The sequence below is a fragment of the Salvelinus fontinalis genome, chromosome 3 (assembly GCF_029448725.1).
Source record: "Salvelinus fontinalis isolate EN_2023a chromosome 3, ASM2944872v1, whole genome shotgun sequence".
NCBI lineage: Eukaryota > Metazoa > Chordata > Actinopteri > Salmoniformes > Salmonidae > Salvelinus > Salvelinus fontinalis.
The window spans coordinates 36,852,668-36,871,528 of NC_074667.1; the positions used below are offsets into that span (position 1 = coordinate 36,852,668).

The window sequence follows — 18,861 nt, forward strand, 5'->3', positions numbered from 1 at the left end:
ACTGAGAGGATGTCAGAGCCTATCTAGGGCTTGCATAAAAGGGACAGCTTGAGTTGACTTAATGATAGTCACTCTCACAGGTTGGTTTAAGCCGGTATGCTGAATGACACATCTATAATTGAACTGTCCTCTTCCCTCCTGCATCCATCTTTAGGCCCTGTTAACAGTTCTATTTCCCTCATGTGGAGTCTGCTTTGTTTGTTTGTTTGTTTGGTGCGAGCTGACTGACCATTGTGTTGTCAGGTGAGTGAAGACGTGAGGCATGCTGCAGGAAGCACTGAATGGAAAATCTCAGGCTCCAGCCAGCCGAACAAGCTTTGGGCTCAGTGAAAGTCGGGGCCGTACCCAGAACATGGGACTTCGCTTCAGCCCCAGAAAGCACCGCCTCTCTTTTACACTATACTGTTGAAGCTGCACCTCAGCAGAGCCTGGTGGTTCAGTTTACAGTCTGTTGACTAATAATGTCCCAGGGTACTCACAAACAGTTTTTGTTCTCAAACGCTGATGTTCTAGAAAAGTTTGTTTAGATTCGGTCTATTCAAAATGGCTGCTTGGTCATCAACCTAAACTCCAAATGTTTGTAGTTAGGGTTGCAAAATGCTGGTAACTTTCCCACAATGCCCATGTTTTTGAGAAATCCCAGTTGGAAGAAATATGAATTCCTCCAACCAAGATTTTCTGGAAAAACTTTGCATTTTGGGGAAGTTACCCTAATTTTAGTTGTTCTGTTTCTCTGAAAATAACTCTGCTGCTGTCAAGTCATTTTCCTGCTGCTGGTGTTTCGTTCATCCGCGATGGTGAGAACACGTGGCCCTGTCACAGCCAACTTTCAGAGGTCACAGTCCACATGTGATGCCGCTTATGCCCAATCTTAGCGGAGCTTACCGTTCTGCCAAGGGCCCCAGGCCGATTTGTGTGACCCAAACAATGGCCCCACTTCTCCTGTAACCTCTTTCCCTGGCCCCACCTCACCATGTGACTGGGCCACTTATGTGAAGAAGCTTAAGGTCTCAAAGTGCGCTTGTTCAGTGTCTGAAATCTGCCACTGTCCCCAAATCCCGTTGTTTTGATAGATGCTTAGAAATAGAAAGGCTTTGTTGAGAGCTGGAAAAGTCACTGTACTGTTCTGATGTTATTCTGTGGAAAAGCCATGACTCATTCTTAGGGCTTCTTTCTGATCCATCTGACCTTACCAGGACAAACTGGGTCAGATCACATAGTCAGGAAAACTCCTGGCCCAACTCATGCTGAAATGTTCAAAATAATTTGAGTGCAGTCTGATTTTTATAACAGGACACATGCTTATGGAATGGCGTATGCCAAAGTTATACATTTCAATATTTGTACTGTACGCATTCTCAATACTTTACACATTCTTTTCAGAAATGGCGTATTCAGATATTTAGTGTAAAAGCTGTCTAGAAGAGAAATACTATAGCCTGCCCATCTGTTATATTCCAACTGAAATTGAGATATGGATTAAAATATTGCTTTTGAGTTGGCCATTTGGTTAGCATAGCCTATCCCTGGTATTCTCAACAAGCAGAAATGTAAGCGTTGACTCTGAGTGCAACGGCTTGGATGGGATTGATGGTAGAGTATGAGGTCTGGGTGTGGTGGAGGATGTATAAGGTGCTGTGTTTGTGTTGGGATGTGGTGAGAGATTGGCCTAGCACAATTGGCCTAGCGTCGTCCAGGTTAGGGAGGGTTTGGCCGGTAGGGATATCCTTGTCTCATCGCGCTCCAGCGACTCCTGTGGCGGGCCGGGCGCAGTGCGCGCTAACCAAGGGGGCCAGGTGCACGGTGTTTCCTCCGACACATTGGTGCGGCTGGCTTCTGGGTTGGAGCCGCGCTGTGTTAAGAAGCAGTGCGGCTTGGTTGGGTTGTGCTTCGGAGGACGCATGGCTTTCGACCTTCGTCTCTCCCGAGCCCGTACGGGAGTTGTAGCGATGAGACAAGATAGTAATTACTAGCGATTGGATACCACGAAAATTGGGGAGAAAAGGGGGTAAAATGTATTTTAAAGAAAAAAAGAAAAAAAGAAATACGATCAGTTCCCAAAATGGTCACAAATATACAGTATACCTACATTTGCGAGCATGGCCAGTTAGCCTATAGGCCTACTGCTATGCATGCGTGTCCTTACTCAACATTGACATGAGCGCTCCAAACAAAGGACGACGATTAAATTTACACAACTCGTAAATTAAATGAAATAAAGCACTTGTTTCTCACAAGTGTAGAATACGTTGTGCACTCTGCAAACAATTTGTCCACTCAGACAATGAGAATGGGAAGACTGGAATAATAACATTGAATACATTAAGAGAAATTACCGTAACAAACATTGTAGATTAGGAATTAACGGTAAATGTTCTACTGGTGATGTATGTAATGGGGAATTGATATACACTAACAATCAAATGCAAAAAATTCACACAATTGAATGTGCACAAATTTGCGGGAGAGAGTGTATTTTGGAGAGAGAAGTGTATTGTGTATCTGGGTGCATGGTCAATCCGACATCTGCATTGGAGGTGATTCTGTCTGGCTATTACCATAAAGGCCTGATTTGGTGGAGTGCTGCAGAGATGGTTGTCTTTCTGGAAGGTTCTCCGATCTCCACAGAGGAACTCTGTCAGAGTGACTATCGGGTTCTTGTTCACCTCCTTGACCAAGGCCCTTCTCCCTCGATTGCTCAGTTTGGGCTGGACGACCAACTCTAGGAAGAGTCTTGTTGGTTCCAAAATTCCTCCATTTAAGAATGATGGAGGCCACTGTGTTCTTGGGGACCTTCAATACTGAATAAATATTTTGGTACCCATCCCCAGATCTGTGCCTCAACACAATCCTTTCTCGGAGCTATATGGACAATACCTTCGACTTCATGGCATGGTTTTTGCTCTGACATGCACTGTCAACTGTGGGATCTTATATAGACAGGTTTGTGCCTTTCCAAATAATGTCCAATCAATTTAATTTACCACAGGTGGACTCCAATCAAGTTGTAGAAACATCTCAAGGATGATCAATGGAAACAGGATGCACCTGAGCTCAATTTCAAGTCTCATAGCAAAAGGTCTGAATACTTATGTAAAGAATGTATTTCTGTTTATGAGATTAGAGAGATTAGTAGGCGAGCAGCCTCTAGTAAAGATTAGGTCAAGTGTATTGCCTGCCTTGTGAGTGGGAGGGGACTGGGAAAGGGGGAGTTCAAAATGGGCAAGGAGGGGAAAGGGAGTTGGAAATAAATAAATTGAAGGCAGACATCGGGAGGTTGAAGTTGCCAAGTATGAAGAGTGGTGCGCCATCGTCAGGAAATTAGTTTATCAAGGTGTCAAGCTCATTGAGGAACTCTCCAAGGGCACCTGGTGGACGATGGATAATAATGTTAAGCTTGAGTGGACAAGCATGGAATTCTAAAGAGATGGTAAGGTGAGAGAGGGAGAAAGAATAATCGCCACTTAGGAGAACTGAGGAGACCTGTGCCGCCACCACCACGTCGACCAGATGCTCCCGGACTATGAGAGAGAACATAGTCAGATGAAGAAGGAGCAGCTGGAGTAGCAGTGTTCTGTGGGGTGATCCATGTCTGTCAGGGCCAAACAGTCAAGGGTCTGAAGGGCAGCATAGGCTGAGATGAACTTGGCATTCTTGACTGCACATCGGCAGTTCCAAACACTGCCAGAGACCCAGAATTCCACATGGGTTGTGCTCGCAGGGTACACTAAATTAGAAGGATTGCAGCCAAGGGATGGGGAGCGTCTGTAAAGCCTACAGGGAGAGGTGCGAACAGGTATAGAAATACACACAGAAGACAAAGCTACAAAATAACCAAAATGACCATCGGTAAGATACTCAAGTGAGAGAATGGTGTGGAGCCTTCCTCCCTTTACTTCCTGAGATGGAGCCTGAGAAGCTGGTTATATACACTCAGAAAAAAGATTAAACTACTCCCCCTCCAATACAGCCACTGATTACCAAAAACAAGTCACAGATTGACCTGCCCCTTGGTACTGGTTGATGTGACAACAACTATCTGCAAATTATGAGCAGTTCACAGGGAAGACAGGCAGCACTTAAAGGCCCTAGCTAGCAAAAAGACAGTACTAGACCACAACAGATAAAGGCAAAACATGTATACGTATCACTCCTGCAGATACCAGGAGTCCTTAAGCCAAAGAATGAAGCACTATTTATAGGGCTATTTATACAGAAAATGGGTATATAACCCCTATAAACTTTATTTATAATTATGTGATAATTTTAGGTTGACAATAATTACATTACACAATTTGTGATATAATATCACAATCAGGATTATGCCTCTACTGCCATTCATTCCTATTAGACTGGTTTGGATTTCTCCCTGACCAATATGGCTGCCATTTTTACCCCTATTCTGTAACTTTTTGAGGGTTTTTGACCGCCCCTCTAGTAAATTAATAGGATCTCTATATTATATGGTTTAAATATTCCCCATGTAATGTCAATGGACAGCTAATATAGCTACCATAAAATGTTGAAGTGTCATGAAAATGCATCAAAATGCAGAAACTGCATTGACCCAACTCTCCAAATACATGGCTCTGGGTACACTCACAATGGCCGCCAGTCCACCCATTAGAGACATTAAATCGAATTAATCACTGACTTGAATGGGATTCCCGTTCTATTAATTCGATTTAAATTCCAGCACATGCGGTCAGGAGCGGGGAAGAGGAGAAAATGTGCATAAATTCTATATATTTTTGGAATATAAAATTCCATGACGTTCACAGCCGTAAATACCCTCTTATGCTGACAACTTCTCCTTTTCTCATCCACTTTCCTCTTTCACTTCCCTCTCTTTCTGTAGCTTTTGTAGAATATGCAGACGTATGAAAAATCTCAAGAAAGTGCTGCATTAGACTCAAGTCGGTGCCCGTATTTATCCTAGATCAGTGTTTCAGACCCTGATCTCTACATTGAGCCACGGTATGGGTTTATTTCACTGAAGAGAATTCTCTACGCAATCATTCACGCAGCCAAAGTATTTCACTAGATATTCACGTACTCTTTTGGTCCAACAGTCATTGGTGTGGACAACTCGTCACTCCGGATCGGATTGCGTAGAGCAAACTTCTTGAAATAGCTTTTCCTAGAATGGTTTAAATCAAAAAGTGTTACCTAATGGTCTGTGCCATGCTAGTAAATACCCATAGACTAGACTTCCAGTCATTGTGCTAATGCTAGTTAGCATTGGCTTGCGAAACTACTTCTAACTTCCTTCAGACTCAACACAGAGACATATACAAAATGGTATCCACGAATTCATCTGACTTTAGGGAAGTAGAGAAAGGGCCTCGTGGCCAAAATCCCGAAGCTTCCCAACAACTCTTCACACGTCAGTGGAACAGGTGAACTGGCTGTTCTACCGTTGTAGCCTATTTTACAATTAAATGAGAGATTGGACGAATGGTATCCTATTCATTTGTTGTATAGGCTCCTTTGGGAGTAGCCTATGAAACAATCAGTCAGAAAATGTGAGGAATTTTATTCTGCACTGATTATGGAAATGAAATAGGAAATTGATTCCTATTTCTAATTATTTTACATTTCAAAGATAAAATAGATTTTCACTCTTCTCACTAACGGCAAATGACTGCAACTTGTTATTATATACTTAATAAAAACATAAACGCAACATGTAAAGTGTTGGTCCCATGTTTCATGAGCTGAAATGAACGATCCTAGAAGTGTCCCATACATACAAAAAGATTATTTCTCTCAAATGTTGTGCACAAATTTGTTTACATCCCTGATAGTGAGCATTTCTCCTTTGCCAAGATAATCCATCCACCTGATAGGTGTGGCATATCTAGAAGCTGAAAGCATGTATGGCGTCGTGTGGGCGAGCGGTTTGTAGATGTCAACGCTGTGAACAAAGTTCCCCATGGTGGGGTTGTGGAATGGGCAGGCATAAACTATGGACAACGAACACCAATTGCATTTTATCGATGGCAATTTGAATGCACAGATATACGATGGCGAGATCCACAAGCCAATTGTCGTGCCATTCGTCCGCCGCCATCACCTCATGTTTCAGCATGATAATGCACAGCCCCATGTCACAAGGATCTGTACACAATTCCTGGAAGCTGAAAATGTCCCAGTTCTTCCATGGCCTGCATACTCACTAGATATGTCATCCATTGATCATGTTTGGGATGCTCTGGATCGACGTGTACAACAGCGTGTTCCAGTTCCCGCCAATATCCAGAAACTTCGCACAGCCTTTGAAGAGGAGTGGGACAACATTCCACATGCCACAATCAACAGCCTGATCAACTCAATGTGAAGGAGATGCTGCATATACTGATTTGGTTTTCTGATCCACACCCCTACTTTAAAAAAAGTATCTGACCAACCGAGGCAAGTCTGTATTCCTAGTCATGTGTAATCCAAAGATTAAGGCCTAATTTATTTATTTCAATTGACTGATTTCCTCATTTGAACTGTAACTCAGTAACATCTTTGAAATTGTTGCATGTTGCATTTTTTTTTCAGTGTGTTTTTATGAATAAGCCTGTCATCACTCCCCGCATTTGCACAAAATATGATTTGCCTGCTTGCAATGCAGTACTTTAACCACAAGGAATTGTGCATAGGCCTACGCATGGTCTAAAGTTTGCATTGAGGTAAGAACATTCTCACGTCAAGGTCAGTTTTTATAAATGCCAACTTTTGTGTGAAAACTGGTGCATGCATGTTTTGGGGTATATTTTGTACATATGTAACATTTATAAATGAGGCCCCAGGTGTTTGATGTAGCTGACTCTATGATGTCTCTGGTACCATCTTGACCTTCACTGGTAAAGGCCTCCCTCTAACGTGCATGGGAAACTCTATAGCATTTCTTTAGTCGTCGATCCCCTAGTCCTCCACCAGGCTCCAGAGGAAAAGTATAGTCACCACGCCACCACCAACCTCATGGCATTATCACAAAGACAGCCCAACAGAGTCATGCTGATGGATACACCAGGATTATATTCATTCACCATGTTTCTCCCTTCTCATTTGGTCCCACCTCATTTCGTGTGTGTGTGCTCGTTTCCAGGCCCGAGCCAAAGACTCATTGAAAACTACAGATACCCTTTGGCCAGTGTCATTTGAAAGTCTACTGTGATTTTGTAATAGTCATAGACATTAAGAGAAACGAGTTGGTGTTAAACACTTTTAGTGTTAACTCTAAACCTGGAACTGCTTTTAACTGATGAGTCCTGATGAGAGCATGAGCTCCGGGTTTCCTGTCTGCCTGAGTTTCTCTAACCTGGTTCTTCCCAACCCGAGGAATGTTAAATAAAAGAGGCTGTCTGATTCACATTAGCAGTGCGTTTTCCACCAAAGCCCTGCCAGCTAACTTTAGAATGGAGCCTTGTGGGGCTCACTCGGCTTACTGTGCATGAGGTGATCCCTTTTTCCCTTCCTCTTTAGCCTTTTTCTCGCTCTCTCCCACTCTCTCTTTCTCTTGCTTTCTCTTCGCTTTCTACCTCTTTTTCTACCACTCTCCATTTACCTTTCTTTATCCCTCTTTTCTCCCCACATTCTGCCCCATGTTTTATATTATTTTTAAATGGGTCAGCAGATGTTAGAAAGGGGAGCGATATGGGAGGGGGAGAGGGATGTGGGAGAGAGATTGCCAAGACCAACAGTTTGGTTTTTGGTGTGGGCGGAGAGAGATGGACCCCTAAGAGAAGGGAGCGTTCAGTTCCAGACTTCTGCTCTGCACCCCACAGACTCTCATTTACATCTGAAAGATCCTGAAAATACCATTCAATGAGGAGAAACATTTTGCTCGTGTCTGTAAACAAATGTTTCCCCTTGAAGTGTTACTAATCATAGAAGGCTACTTTTGGGCAACACTTACAGATCTCCAAGGCTGGCATTGAGTTACAGTGAAGGCTCATCTTTCAGCTAATTAGCTGTTAGCAGGAGTTATGTTTGTATTCAGTTTGCAGATTGAAAATATGGACCAATTAGTCATAATTATCAGTACAAACTCGTCCCCTGTTCTTCAAGGTTCGGAAGCTTTATTTTGGAGGCCGTGAGCTGATCTTTGTTACCTATTCCTTGAACTCCCCCATGTAAGCCCAGGCAATGTTCATGGTATTGTGTAAAGCACTGAAACTTGGAGAGGGACTAACAGGAGAGGTGCGTCCATCCAATCTGTCTGACTCAAAAATACAAGATGCAGCCTGCCACCCAGGACTTTAGGTTTTTGTCCCAGATTTATAAGCACTCTCCGAACATGATGCTATGCTCGCACAAACAATGATTTCAAGCAAATAACAGGCACAGCAACACCATTTCAGTAAACCGTGTTGCGCAACAACATCAAAGCAGTGTACAGCACATAGACCGTGTCTACACTTGACACTTACATGCGACTTCTGCTATCACAATATGAAGGTCACATTGAAAAGACAGATCCAGAAAAGCCTTATCGTGGTTGGATTGTGTTCAGATCTGGCTAACCACTTCAGAAAGTGGTTGTGCGCACATTTCTCCTCAGTCTGGGCGCAATCAGGCTTTCGAAAGCGCATACAGTGGGCAACGTCATCAGCACTTTGCCCACAAGTCAGAAAACGTGTGTTTTTAGGAGCGAGAGGCACCTTTTTTTCATCAAACGTTGGAGGGAATGCATTCTTAGCGTTCTTAGCTAGCATTCTTAGCTAATGGCTTCGTAAATGCTAGCCAACAAACTTATTTAGCTTTGCTAGCTAGCTTGCTGGCTAGCTACAGAGGTTAGCTGGCTAGTTGGCTACAGGAGTTGACTACTGCCATCAAGTTGTGTGATTATCAGATTTAGCCTGTTCCACCGTTTGCAGAATGCATACTGCATTTGAATATAGTGCGGGAAAAGGGAATCCGGACACAATGTGGACACGGCAGACACATTTAAATGTAGGTGTAGATGCATGAATTTTTCGGAGTTCCACGATTAGAACTCCATGATCAGAATACAATAACTGCATGAACTTTTAAGTCTAGACATGGCCATAGTTACAGCTTTAGCATCGCAAACATCCTAGGAAAACATTTTACTGCATCCTACTTTAATGTAACAGATACAGTTGAAGTCGGAAGTTTATGTACACTTAGGTTGGAGTCATTAAAACTCGTTTTTCAACCACTCCACAAATGTCTTGTTAACAAACTATAGTTTTGGCAAGTCGGTTAAGACATCTACTTTGTGCATGACACAAGTAATTTTTCTAACAATTGTTCACAGACAGATTATTTCACTTAGAATTCACTGTATCACAATTACAGTGGGTCAGAAGTTTACATACACTGAGTTGACTGTGCCTTTAAACAGCTTGGAAAATTCCAGAAAATGTCATTGCTTTAGAAGCTTCTGATAGGCTAATTGACAGCATTTGAGTCAATTGGAAATGTACCTGTGGATGTATTTCAAGGCTCACCTTCAAACTCAGTGCCTCTTTGCTTGACATCATGGGAAAAACTGGTTCATCCTTGGGAGCAATTTCCAAACGCCTGAAGGTACCGCGTTCATCTGTACAAACAATAGTACGCAAGTTTAAACACCATGGGACCACGCAGCCATCATACCGCTCAGGAAGGAGACGCGCTCTGTCTCCTAGAGATGAACATACTTTGGTGCGAAAAGTGCAAATCAATCCCAGAACAACAGTAAAGGACCTTGTGAAGATGCTGGAGGAAACAGGTACAAAAGTATCTATATCCACGGTAAAACGAGACATATATTGACATAACCTGAAAGGCCGCTCAGCAAGGAAGAAGCCACTGCTCCAAAACCGCCATAAAAAAGCCAGACTACAGTGTGCAACTGCATGGGGACAAAGATCATACTTTTTGGAGAAATGTCCTCTGGTCTGATAAAAATAGAACTGTTTGGCCATAATGACCATTGTTATGTTTGGAGGAAAAAGGGGGAGGCTTACAAGTCAAAGAACATCCTCCCAACCGTGAAGCACGGGGGTGGTAGCATCATGATGTGGGGGTGCTTTGCTGCAGGAGGGACTGGTGCACTTCACAAAATATATGGCATCATGAGGCACGAAAATTATGTGGATATATTGAAGCAACATCTCAAGACATCAGTGAGGATGTTCAAGCTTGGTCGCAAAGGGGTCTTCCAAATGGATAATGACCCCAAGCATACTTCCAAAGTTGTGGCAAAATGGCTTAAGGACATCAATGTCAAGGTATTGGAGTGGCCATCACAAAGCCCTGACCTTAATCCTATAGAAAATTTGTGGGCAGACCTGAAAAAGCGTGTGCGAGCAAGGAGGCCTGCAAACCTGACTCTGTTACACCAGCTCTGTCAGGAGGAATGGGCCAAAATTCATCTAACTTATTATGGGAAGCTTGTGGAAGGCTACCCGGAACATTTGACCGACAAGTTAAACAATTTAAAGGCAATGCTACCAAATACTAATTGAGTGTATGTAAACTTCTGACCCACTGGGAATGTGATGAAAGAAATAAAAGATGAAATAAATTGTTCTCTCTACTATTATTTCACATTCCTAAAATGAAGTGGTGATCCTAACATTTCAATGTGAAATTGCAGGGAATTTTTACTAGGATTAAAAGTCAGGAATTGTGAAACTGAGTTTAAATGTATTTCGCTAAGGTGTATGTAAACTTCCGACTTCAACTGTATGTTTATATTTTCGAATAGGTAAATTAGTTAGTAAATAAAAATCATAAGCCCTCTGTTCAGCAGCAATTTCACATTGAAATGTCTTTAACCCAATAAAACTCCAAATGGATGTGGACAGGGGAGGACTGGGGAGATTTGAAATGGAATGTTTTGGGCGACAGACAGACTGACGGATTGGCTGGTCCTGGGGAACAGTCAGTCGGGTGGCGTGGTTGGCCTGGAGTTCCAAATATAATCTGCTGAGTCATTCACTGAGTCCCACTTGTGGGCAAAGCCCTGTTCTGGTCTAGTCCACTCTGGCTCGGCAGCCCTGGGCAGGAGTCTGGCCGAGGCCCTAAGCACTCTAATAAGAAGACGATTAGCCTTTAAACAGATTTCTATTAAATAAAGCCATACTGATGAAGCATCTTGGAGAGCGTAGCTTTCTCGAACCGGCTTTTCTGAACTACAGCAGGGCTTCCTCATCCTGGTCCTGGGGCATCATTGTGTTGCACTGTTTTGTTCCTGCCCAGCAACAACACACCTGATTCAGTTCATCAAGGGCTTGGTTAGATGATCAATAGAATCTCATGTGTAGCCTTCGTTCTGGGCCAGAACAAATAGGACCAAGAAACTCTGACCTACAGTCTAACTTCCTGCTCACATTTTCACATTTGTTTAACCCATCCTCTTCTGCTTCCCTGTCTCAGCATACAGGACGTTGTCATGCCACCAATTTCACACTGACCAGAGCTGAAGGCTGGTATTATCTTTTCCCCCTCTGGTGTGTGTGTGTGTGTGTGTGTGTGTGTGTGTGTGTGTGTGTGTGTGTGGGGAAAAGTAGTAATTTGGCCAATCTCAACCAGGGTAATGATGTGTTTGCACTTCCCCCTGCTGTGCCCTGACAAAGCAGACTCTTAGACAGCGGTTCACTGTTTATTCCCTGACAGTTGTACACGTTTCTCTGTGGTTGAACCTGTGTCTAAAAGTGGTGCACAGGGCACATCTGTATATAGAATCAGGATGATGTGATGGAGTTTGAAGGAAGAGTGGTGGTAGAACACTACAACAGGGAAAGATGGGAAAGGAGAGGAGGGATAGAAGAGATTCATTGAAAAGGTGCAGTACTGGCCTTTGTTAATGTTGGTCTAAATCAGGGATCATCAACTGCATTCAGCCACAGGCTTCTTGAGTGGATGGTCAGGGGGCTGAAATATAATTATAAATCATTTGTAGACTGAAAATTGATCGCAAGAAGCCCAAACAGATAACATATTTGACTAAAGCATAATCATTTCAAACCTTGCTGACATTTGCATATGATCTCTCCACTATGGGTGGGAATATTTTCAAACAGATTTCCAAAATTGAAATAACGGAGCCGATTTGCTGGTGTTCTTACGGTCTTTTATGTCCAACATTTAAAAAAATGAATGAAAAACAAATATATTATTTTTGCTCAGAAAACTTGGGAGGCCAAATTAAATTGGAACGCCAGTTGGGGATCCCTGGTCTAAATCATGTTTTGTCCCTGCCTGTGTTTCAGGTCCGCACAGCCGTGTGTCGCGGTGCCCACCCAACGAGTACCAGTGTGGTGGGATAGAGCTGTGTATCCACATGAGCAAACTGTGCAACGGAGTTCCAGACTGCACCGATGGCTGGGACGAGGGGCCGCACTGCAGAGGTACTGAACACACACCCACCCTCACTTCCTCCCTCCCTGCCTCTCTCTCCATCTCCCTCTATTCATGTAGCCTGTACAGATAGTACAGTGCATTGTATTTGTCGCCTAACCCTCCCCCAGACATTCTCTGCCCAGGCAGGGAATCTTGCAGCATTACAATGAAGAGGAGGTGGCCTGGCCATGGCAGATTGATTCTAGCATGGCCATGCACTAAGGCTTATCATCCTACCCCCACATTAATGTACACAGAACATGCGTGCTGCCCACATCAGACGTTACTCTATAAAATTGGATTATGATTATGACGGATTACTGCAGATTTACATGTAAGAAACATGTGTAGGATTATAATAAATAGATCTTTTTCACCAGGCATTGTTGAATTCCCTTAGGGTTTTGCAAGTCTGGCTACCTACAGTATTTCTCCCATTTCTGGCCCTGGTTAACTAATATTGACCTGAATGTGCTTAATGTATAGGACAGAGTGGACAGACACGTTATACAGTACAATTATAAAAAACATTAAAGCTAAATTATTAAGTGAATTTTTTGCAAAGGTCTTTGTCCTCGTCTAAGGTAAGGCTATAGAAAGCTGTCCCCATCCCTCTCTTTTCCCTTTCCCCCTCTCTCTAATCTCTGTACCACTCCTCTTTCATCCCCCTCTTTTAATTAGCCCCCACCCCTTTCTTTTTCTGTCCATCCGTATTATCACACTCTTATGTTGTTTCTCATGGGAGATGTTGTTGTCAGGACTATACTGCCCATACTTTAGCTACAGCTCTGTAAGCAGGTGTGAGTGTATAAAGCGGGTCAGACTTCTAAACGTGTGTGTGTCAATTTGTATCTGTGTGCACACTGTGACTCTGGCTTTTCCAAAACAAAAACTGGGCGCACACTCAAATCATGATTATCCAGCCTGGATTACCTATTTTCCAAAATAACTGTGCCAACGAAAGTTCTTAACTGAAAACACGTGCTGATTCTGATTTGGTTGGCTAAACGGAGAGAAAGAAAAACGTGATCGTGTGAAAAGCCGGACAGTGGATCTTTATTGGACGGGTGAGCTAGAGGACAGGATGGCTGGATAGATTGGTGTTAGCTGAAGCACTAAAGGTTGTCTAATACCCATGGCTGGTACAATCCATGAATGGGTCATGGTTGGCCAATGGCATAAATTGGAGAGGGGGGGGGGGTAAAAAAATAGTACCCTACTACTAAGGGCTGGGAATTATCAGGGACCTCACGATACAATATTATCATGGTACTTAGGTGCCGATACGATATGTATTGGGATTCTCACCATTCTATATGTAATGCGATTCCATACTGCGATTTAATGTTCCAAACATATTGCTCACCATGTCTGCTGCAGATGAACAAGTGAGAGAGCATGAGAAAATACATTTTGATCAGTCATGGAAATAAAGTGCTGGAAACATGTTGGCTCACTATTTCAAAACTAGAAGAACAAGCTATAGGATGAAAAACACCAGAGTTTTTGTGCCAAATAGCAAATCATCCCACCTAGCAAAAACAAAACAAACATTATTTTTACAAATCGACATATGGAGTCTTAAGTATCAATATAATATCGCCCAAAATAATATTGTGATACGTAACTATCAATTTTTTCCCCCCATTCACTACCTATTACTAGACTAGAATATTTGAGTATCTGTTATACAGTGCTTCTGTACTGTGTGCACAAGGAAATGTCCACACCCACATTCACTTCAATACATACTGCACTCACACTAACACATATTCTCTTTCACACACACACACACACACACACACACACACACACACACACACACACACACACACACACACACACACACACACACACACACACACACACACACACACACACAGGTGTACTGTATGTGTTAGTGTAACACTAGGATTTTAAGTGTGGTCAACACCACAACCACTTCTTTGCATCCCATGAGACACCTGTCACCTCAATTCCCATCCCTTCATCCTTCCATCCCTTCATCCTTCCACCCCTTCAGAAGGATTAAATATTTATGGCAGTAACACGGAGAGAGGCGGGACATCAAATTTTCATGCCGCTTCACGCTGGCAGGGCTTTGAGTGGTGTGGGTGTGCGCGTCTCCATAGGCCGGCTTTCATCTTCCCAGGTAGTCAAATGGCAAGTTAGCGGGTTACCCATCCTTCATACATTCCTCATGGTTATCAGAGTGCTCAGATCAATACCCCCCCCCCCCCCCCCCCCCCCCCAATGATGACTCCAATGATTCCCACAATTGTGTGAAGTTGGCTTTTGGGTGGTGGACCTTTTCTTGATACACACAGGGAACTGTTGAGCGTGGAAAAACACAGCAGCGTTGCAGTTCTTGACACAACCGATGCACCTAATACCATAACCCCTGTTCAAAGGCACTGAAATCTTTTGTCTTGCCCATTCACCCTCTGAATCACACACATCATGTCTCAAGGCTTGAAAACCCTTCTTTAACCTGTCTCCTCCCCTTCATCTACACTGATTTTTATGTGGATTTAAAAAGCGACATCAATAAGGGATCATAGCTTTCACCTGGATTCACCTGGTCAGTCTATGTCATGGAAAGAGCAGGTGTCCTTAATGTTTTATACATTAGTTGTACCTTGAACTGCAATGGGGCTTATGTCCCATTGGTGTGTCTGCGTCGCGGTACCCCCATTGTAACACAGTGACATTGAGGTGGTGGTGTGATTTATGGGACACCTTGTAAGTTACGCCTGCTCGTGCTTCTACGGAGCTTTCAGAAGTTTGATAAAGCAATGTAGCTATGGATTGCCACCAGCAATGGGCAAATGTGCTGACTTGTGTTTCATATTCTGTGCTACTCAACGATAATGTTCTGAACTGTGGAAAACAAACAAGGAGCCAGCTACTTTAGGTGCCCCACCTTTAAGAACAAACTCTTAGTTTGAAACTTTAGTTCCCTCTACCTCTATCTATTTCCCTCTCTCCCCTCTTCTCTCTCCCTTTCCCTCTACATCTCATTCTCTTTCTCTCCCTCTCTTCTCCTCTCTTTCCCCTCCTTTCTCTCTCCTGTCCCCTCTCTGGTGTATAGTGACAGTGAATGGGCTGATGTTGCACTTAAACGGTGTGAGTGATAGATATTATCCAGGTCTAATGTGACCGCTGCTGTTTTGTCTCTGCTGCTCTGACTCAGAACACTGGCCCAGCATACACAGGTTTTCTCACAGGATGTAGTGGTGACAACTCATGACTCTGCGAGATGACAGAGAGGTGTGTCATTGTGTGAGCGTGTGACAGCAATATTAAGGCGTGTATGGATGAACGATTCAGTGTGTGGTTGTGTGTGTGTTTGAGGTCCGCCTTGGCACAGGCCTGTCCTGTCTATGAGGGATTGATTAGTGCCGGGCTGCAGTGTTTGCCTGTGGATTTCTCTCCCTGGCCAGGCACACAAAAACCCCATTGTGTGTGTGTGATGGGGTGTGTGGATGCCCGCAGCTAGGGCCAGCTCTCTGTACATCCCTTTACCACCACTAAACACACACACCTCACACAACCTACTCTCCCACTCACTAAAATCACCCACTCTTTAACATGCGCACATACGCTCCTCCATGCACTGACTTCTCCTCTCTTGGGTATGAGTACAGTTCACTGGGTTTTGGGAGCATTGATTGCCCATAGGAAGCTGAGAGGTGCACTTTTTCCAAGGCCCAGTGGCCCATTTTTTTTATCCCCAGGGTTTCCTGCTTCCCTATGCCCAGAGGCAAGCCCCCAGCTCTGGGTCTGGTGTGGCAGACAATGTCCTATATGGCTAGCCTGGGCTACTGATTCCAACATATAAAATTACTGTTTTGCAGTTTTTAGAGTGATTTATTGTCCATGATGGACAGACATATCTAAGGTAAAGATGATCAACCTAAACTCAGCAAAAAAAGAAACGTCCTCTCACTGTCAACTGTGTTTATTTTCAGCAAACTTAATATGTGTAAATATTTGTATGAACATAACAAGATTCAACAACTGAAACAAAAACTGAACAAGTTCCACAGAAATTGAGTAATGTGTCCCTGAACCAAGGGGGAGTCAAAATCAAAAGTAACAATCAGTCTCTGGTGTGGCCACCAGCTGCATTAAGTACTGCAGTGCATCTCCTCCTCATGGATTTCACCAGATTTGCCATTTCTTGCTGTTCATGCTCAGTCAGATGATGCTGTGACACACCGCCCCAGACCATGATGGACCCTCCACCTCCAAATTGATCCCGCTCCAGAGTACAGACCTCGGTGTAACGCTCATTCCTTCGACGATAAACGCGAATCCGACCATCACCCTTGGTGAGACAAAACCGTAACTCTTCAGTGAAGAGCACTTTTTGCCAGTCCTGTCTGGTCCAGTGACAGTGGGTTTGTGCCCATAAGCAATGTTGTTGCCGGTAATGTCTGGTGAGGACCTGCCTTACAACAGGCCTACAAGCCCTCAGTCCAGCCCCTCGCCTATTGCGGACAGTCTGAGCACTGATGGAGGGATTGTGCGCTCCTGGTGTAACTCGGGCAGTTGTTGTTGCCATCCTGTACCTGTCCCGCAGGTGTGAGGTTCGGATGTACCAATCCTGTGCAGGTGTTGTTACATGTGATCTGCCACTGCGAGGACGATCAGCTGTCCGTCCTGTCTCCCTGTAGCGCTGTCTTAGGCGTCTCACAGTACGGACATTGTCATTTATTGCCCTGGCCACATCTGCAGTCCTCATGCCTCCTTGCATCATGGTTAAGACACGTCCACACAGATGAGCAGGGACGCTGGGCATCTCTATTTTGGTGTTTTTCAGAGTCAGTAGAAAGGCCTCTTTAGTGTTCTTAATTTTCATAACTTTGACCTTAATTGCCTACCGTCTGTAAGCTGTTAGTGTCTTAACGACCGTTCCACAGGTACATGTTCATTAATTGTGTATGGTTCATTGAACAAGCATGGGAAACAGTGTTTAAACCCTTTACAATGAAGATCTGTGAAGTTATTTGTGTTTTTACGAATGATCTTTGGAAGACAGGGTCCTGAAAATGGGATGTTTATTTTTTTGCTGAGTTTACATGGCAATAAGCCTGAGCTAGGGAAAGGGAAGAGGGATACCGATTTTTTATTTAAATTTATTATGATCCCCATTAGCTCCAGCTAGTATTACTGAGGTCCGACACATAACGAAAAATACATTTCAGACAAAAGACTTTACAATCAACATTTAAAAACATTAACATGTAGTGTGTGTGCATCTGTCAGTTACCCATACATGTCAGTACATACACACAACACGTAGGTCACATAGCGGAGAGGCATTGTGCTGTGAGGTGTTGCTTAATTTGTTTATTTAAACCATGTTTGCTGTTCACTTGCTCTGTATAAGATGGGAGTTCCATGCACTCATGGCTCTGTATAACACTGGACCTGGGGACTGTGAAAAGACCCCTGGTGGCATGTCTGTGTCAGTGCTGTATGTAAGTTGACTACGTAAAAAAAAATGGAATTTCCAAATAAAAAACAAGAAGTGATGCATTAAGTCTTACCTCCAACAATAAGCCAAGAGAGCCTGGCATGCATAGTGTTAATAGTCAGTTGCACACCTGAATGCATTCAACCGAAATGTATCTTCCATTTTTAACCGAAGCAGAGAGGCGGCAGGGCTGTCTTAATTGACATCATCGGCGCAGTAGTTGTTGGGGGTTATCTGCCTTGCTCAAGGGCTGAACGAATTTTCCACCTTGCCAGCTCGGGGTTTCGACAAGCAACTTTCCGGTTACTATCCCAATGCTCTAACCGCTAGGCTACCTGCTGTCCCCAACTAGTGAGTCTTCCAGGGTTGTGAAAACCAAGTAGGCTATTTGGCAGTGTAACGATGTGCACTGAGAGTCGGGAAGCAAGTTCAGGGAGTGAGTGTTTTAATAAGTAAATGAAACACAAAACAAGAAAGACGAACAACACACAGACTTAACACTGGAACAGAAACAATAACCCTTGGGGAAGGAACCAAAGGGAGTTATTTATATATATATATATATATAATATGGAAGGTAATCAGGGAGGTGATGGAGTCCAGGTGAGCCTGATGATGCGCAGGTGCGTGTAACGATGGTGACAGGTGTGCACCATAACGCGCAGCCTGGTGACAGGGAGGGGGGAGAGGGAGCACACGTGACAGGCAGCAGACACACTGAGAGCAATGAAAGTAACCTACTTCCCTGTCTCATCTACAGATATATATTCCTTAATCATCCTGTTGTGTTTGTTTCATGTTAATTCATTCTGTGTTCCCGGTCCAAAATGACCGCTCCATTATAGCTGATTATAAATCCATAATAATACATATATTATCACCTAATGTTGTGTTAGATCTCTTTATCTACTTAAGTTCTTGTGAACATTGCAAGTTTTGAACTTCTATTTGCTATTTATGGCCTGTAGGCCTCATTGACCTGAGCTCATACAACTAGTTTTTGAGTAAAAAAAAGCATAATGTATGGATTA

The 18,861-nt window shown here is 43.5% G+C and overlaps 1 protein-coding gene across 7 annotated transcripts in view; it reads left to right on the forward strand.

Annotated features, from left to right (window-relative positions):
- Positions 1-18,861, forward strand: part of LOC129846683 (low-density lipoprotein receptor-related protein 1-like) — a 168,011-nt gene that overhangs the window by 53,238 nt on the left and 95,912 nt on the right. For all 7 annotated transcript variants that reach the window (XM_055914578.1, XM_055914580.1, XM_055914582.1 and 4 more), the window contains exon 3: positions 12,219-12,356. In XM_055914578.1, coding sequence (XP_055770553.1) covers positions 12,219-12,356 — 138 coding nt within the window. The remainder of the gene's footprint in view (positions 1-12,218; positions 12,357-18,861) is intronic.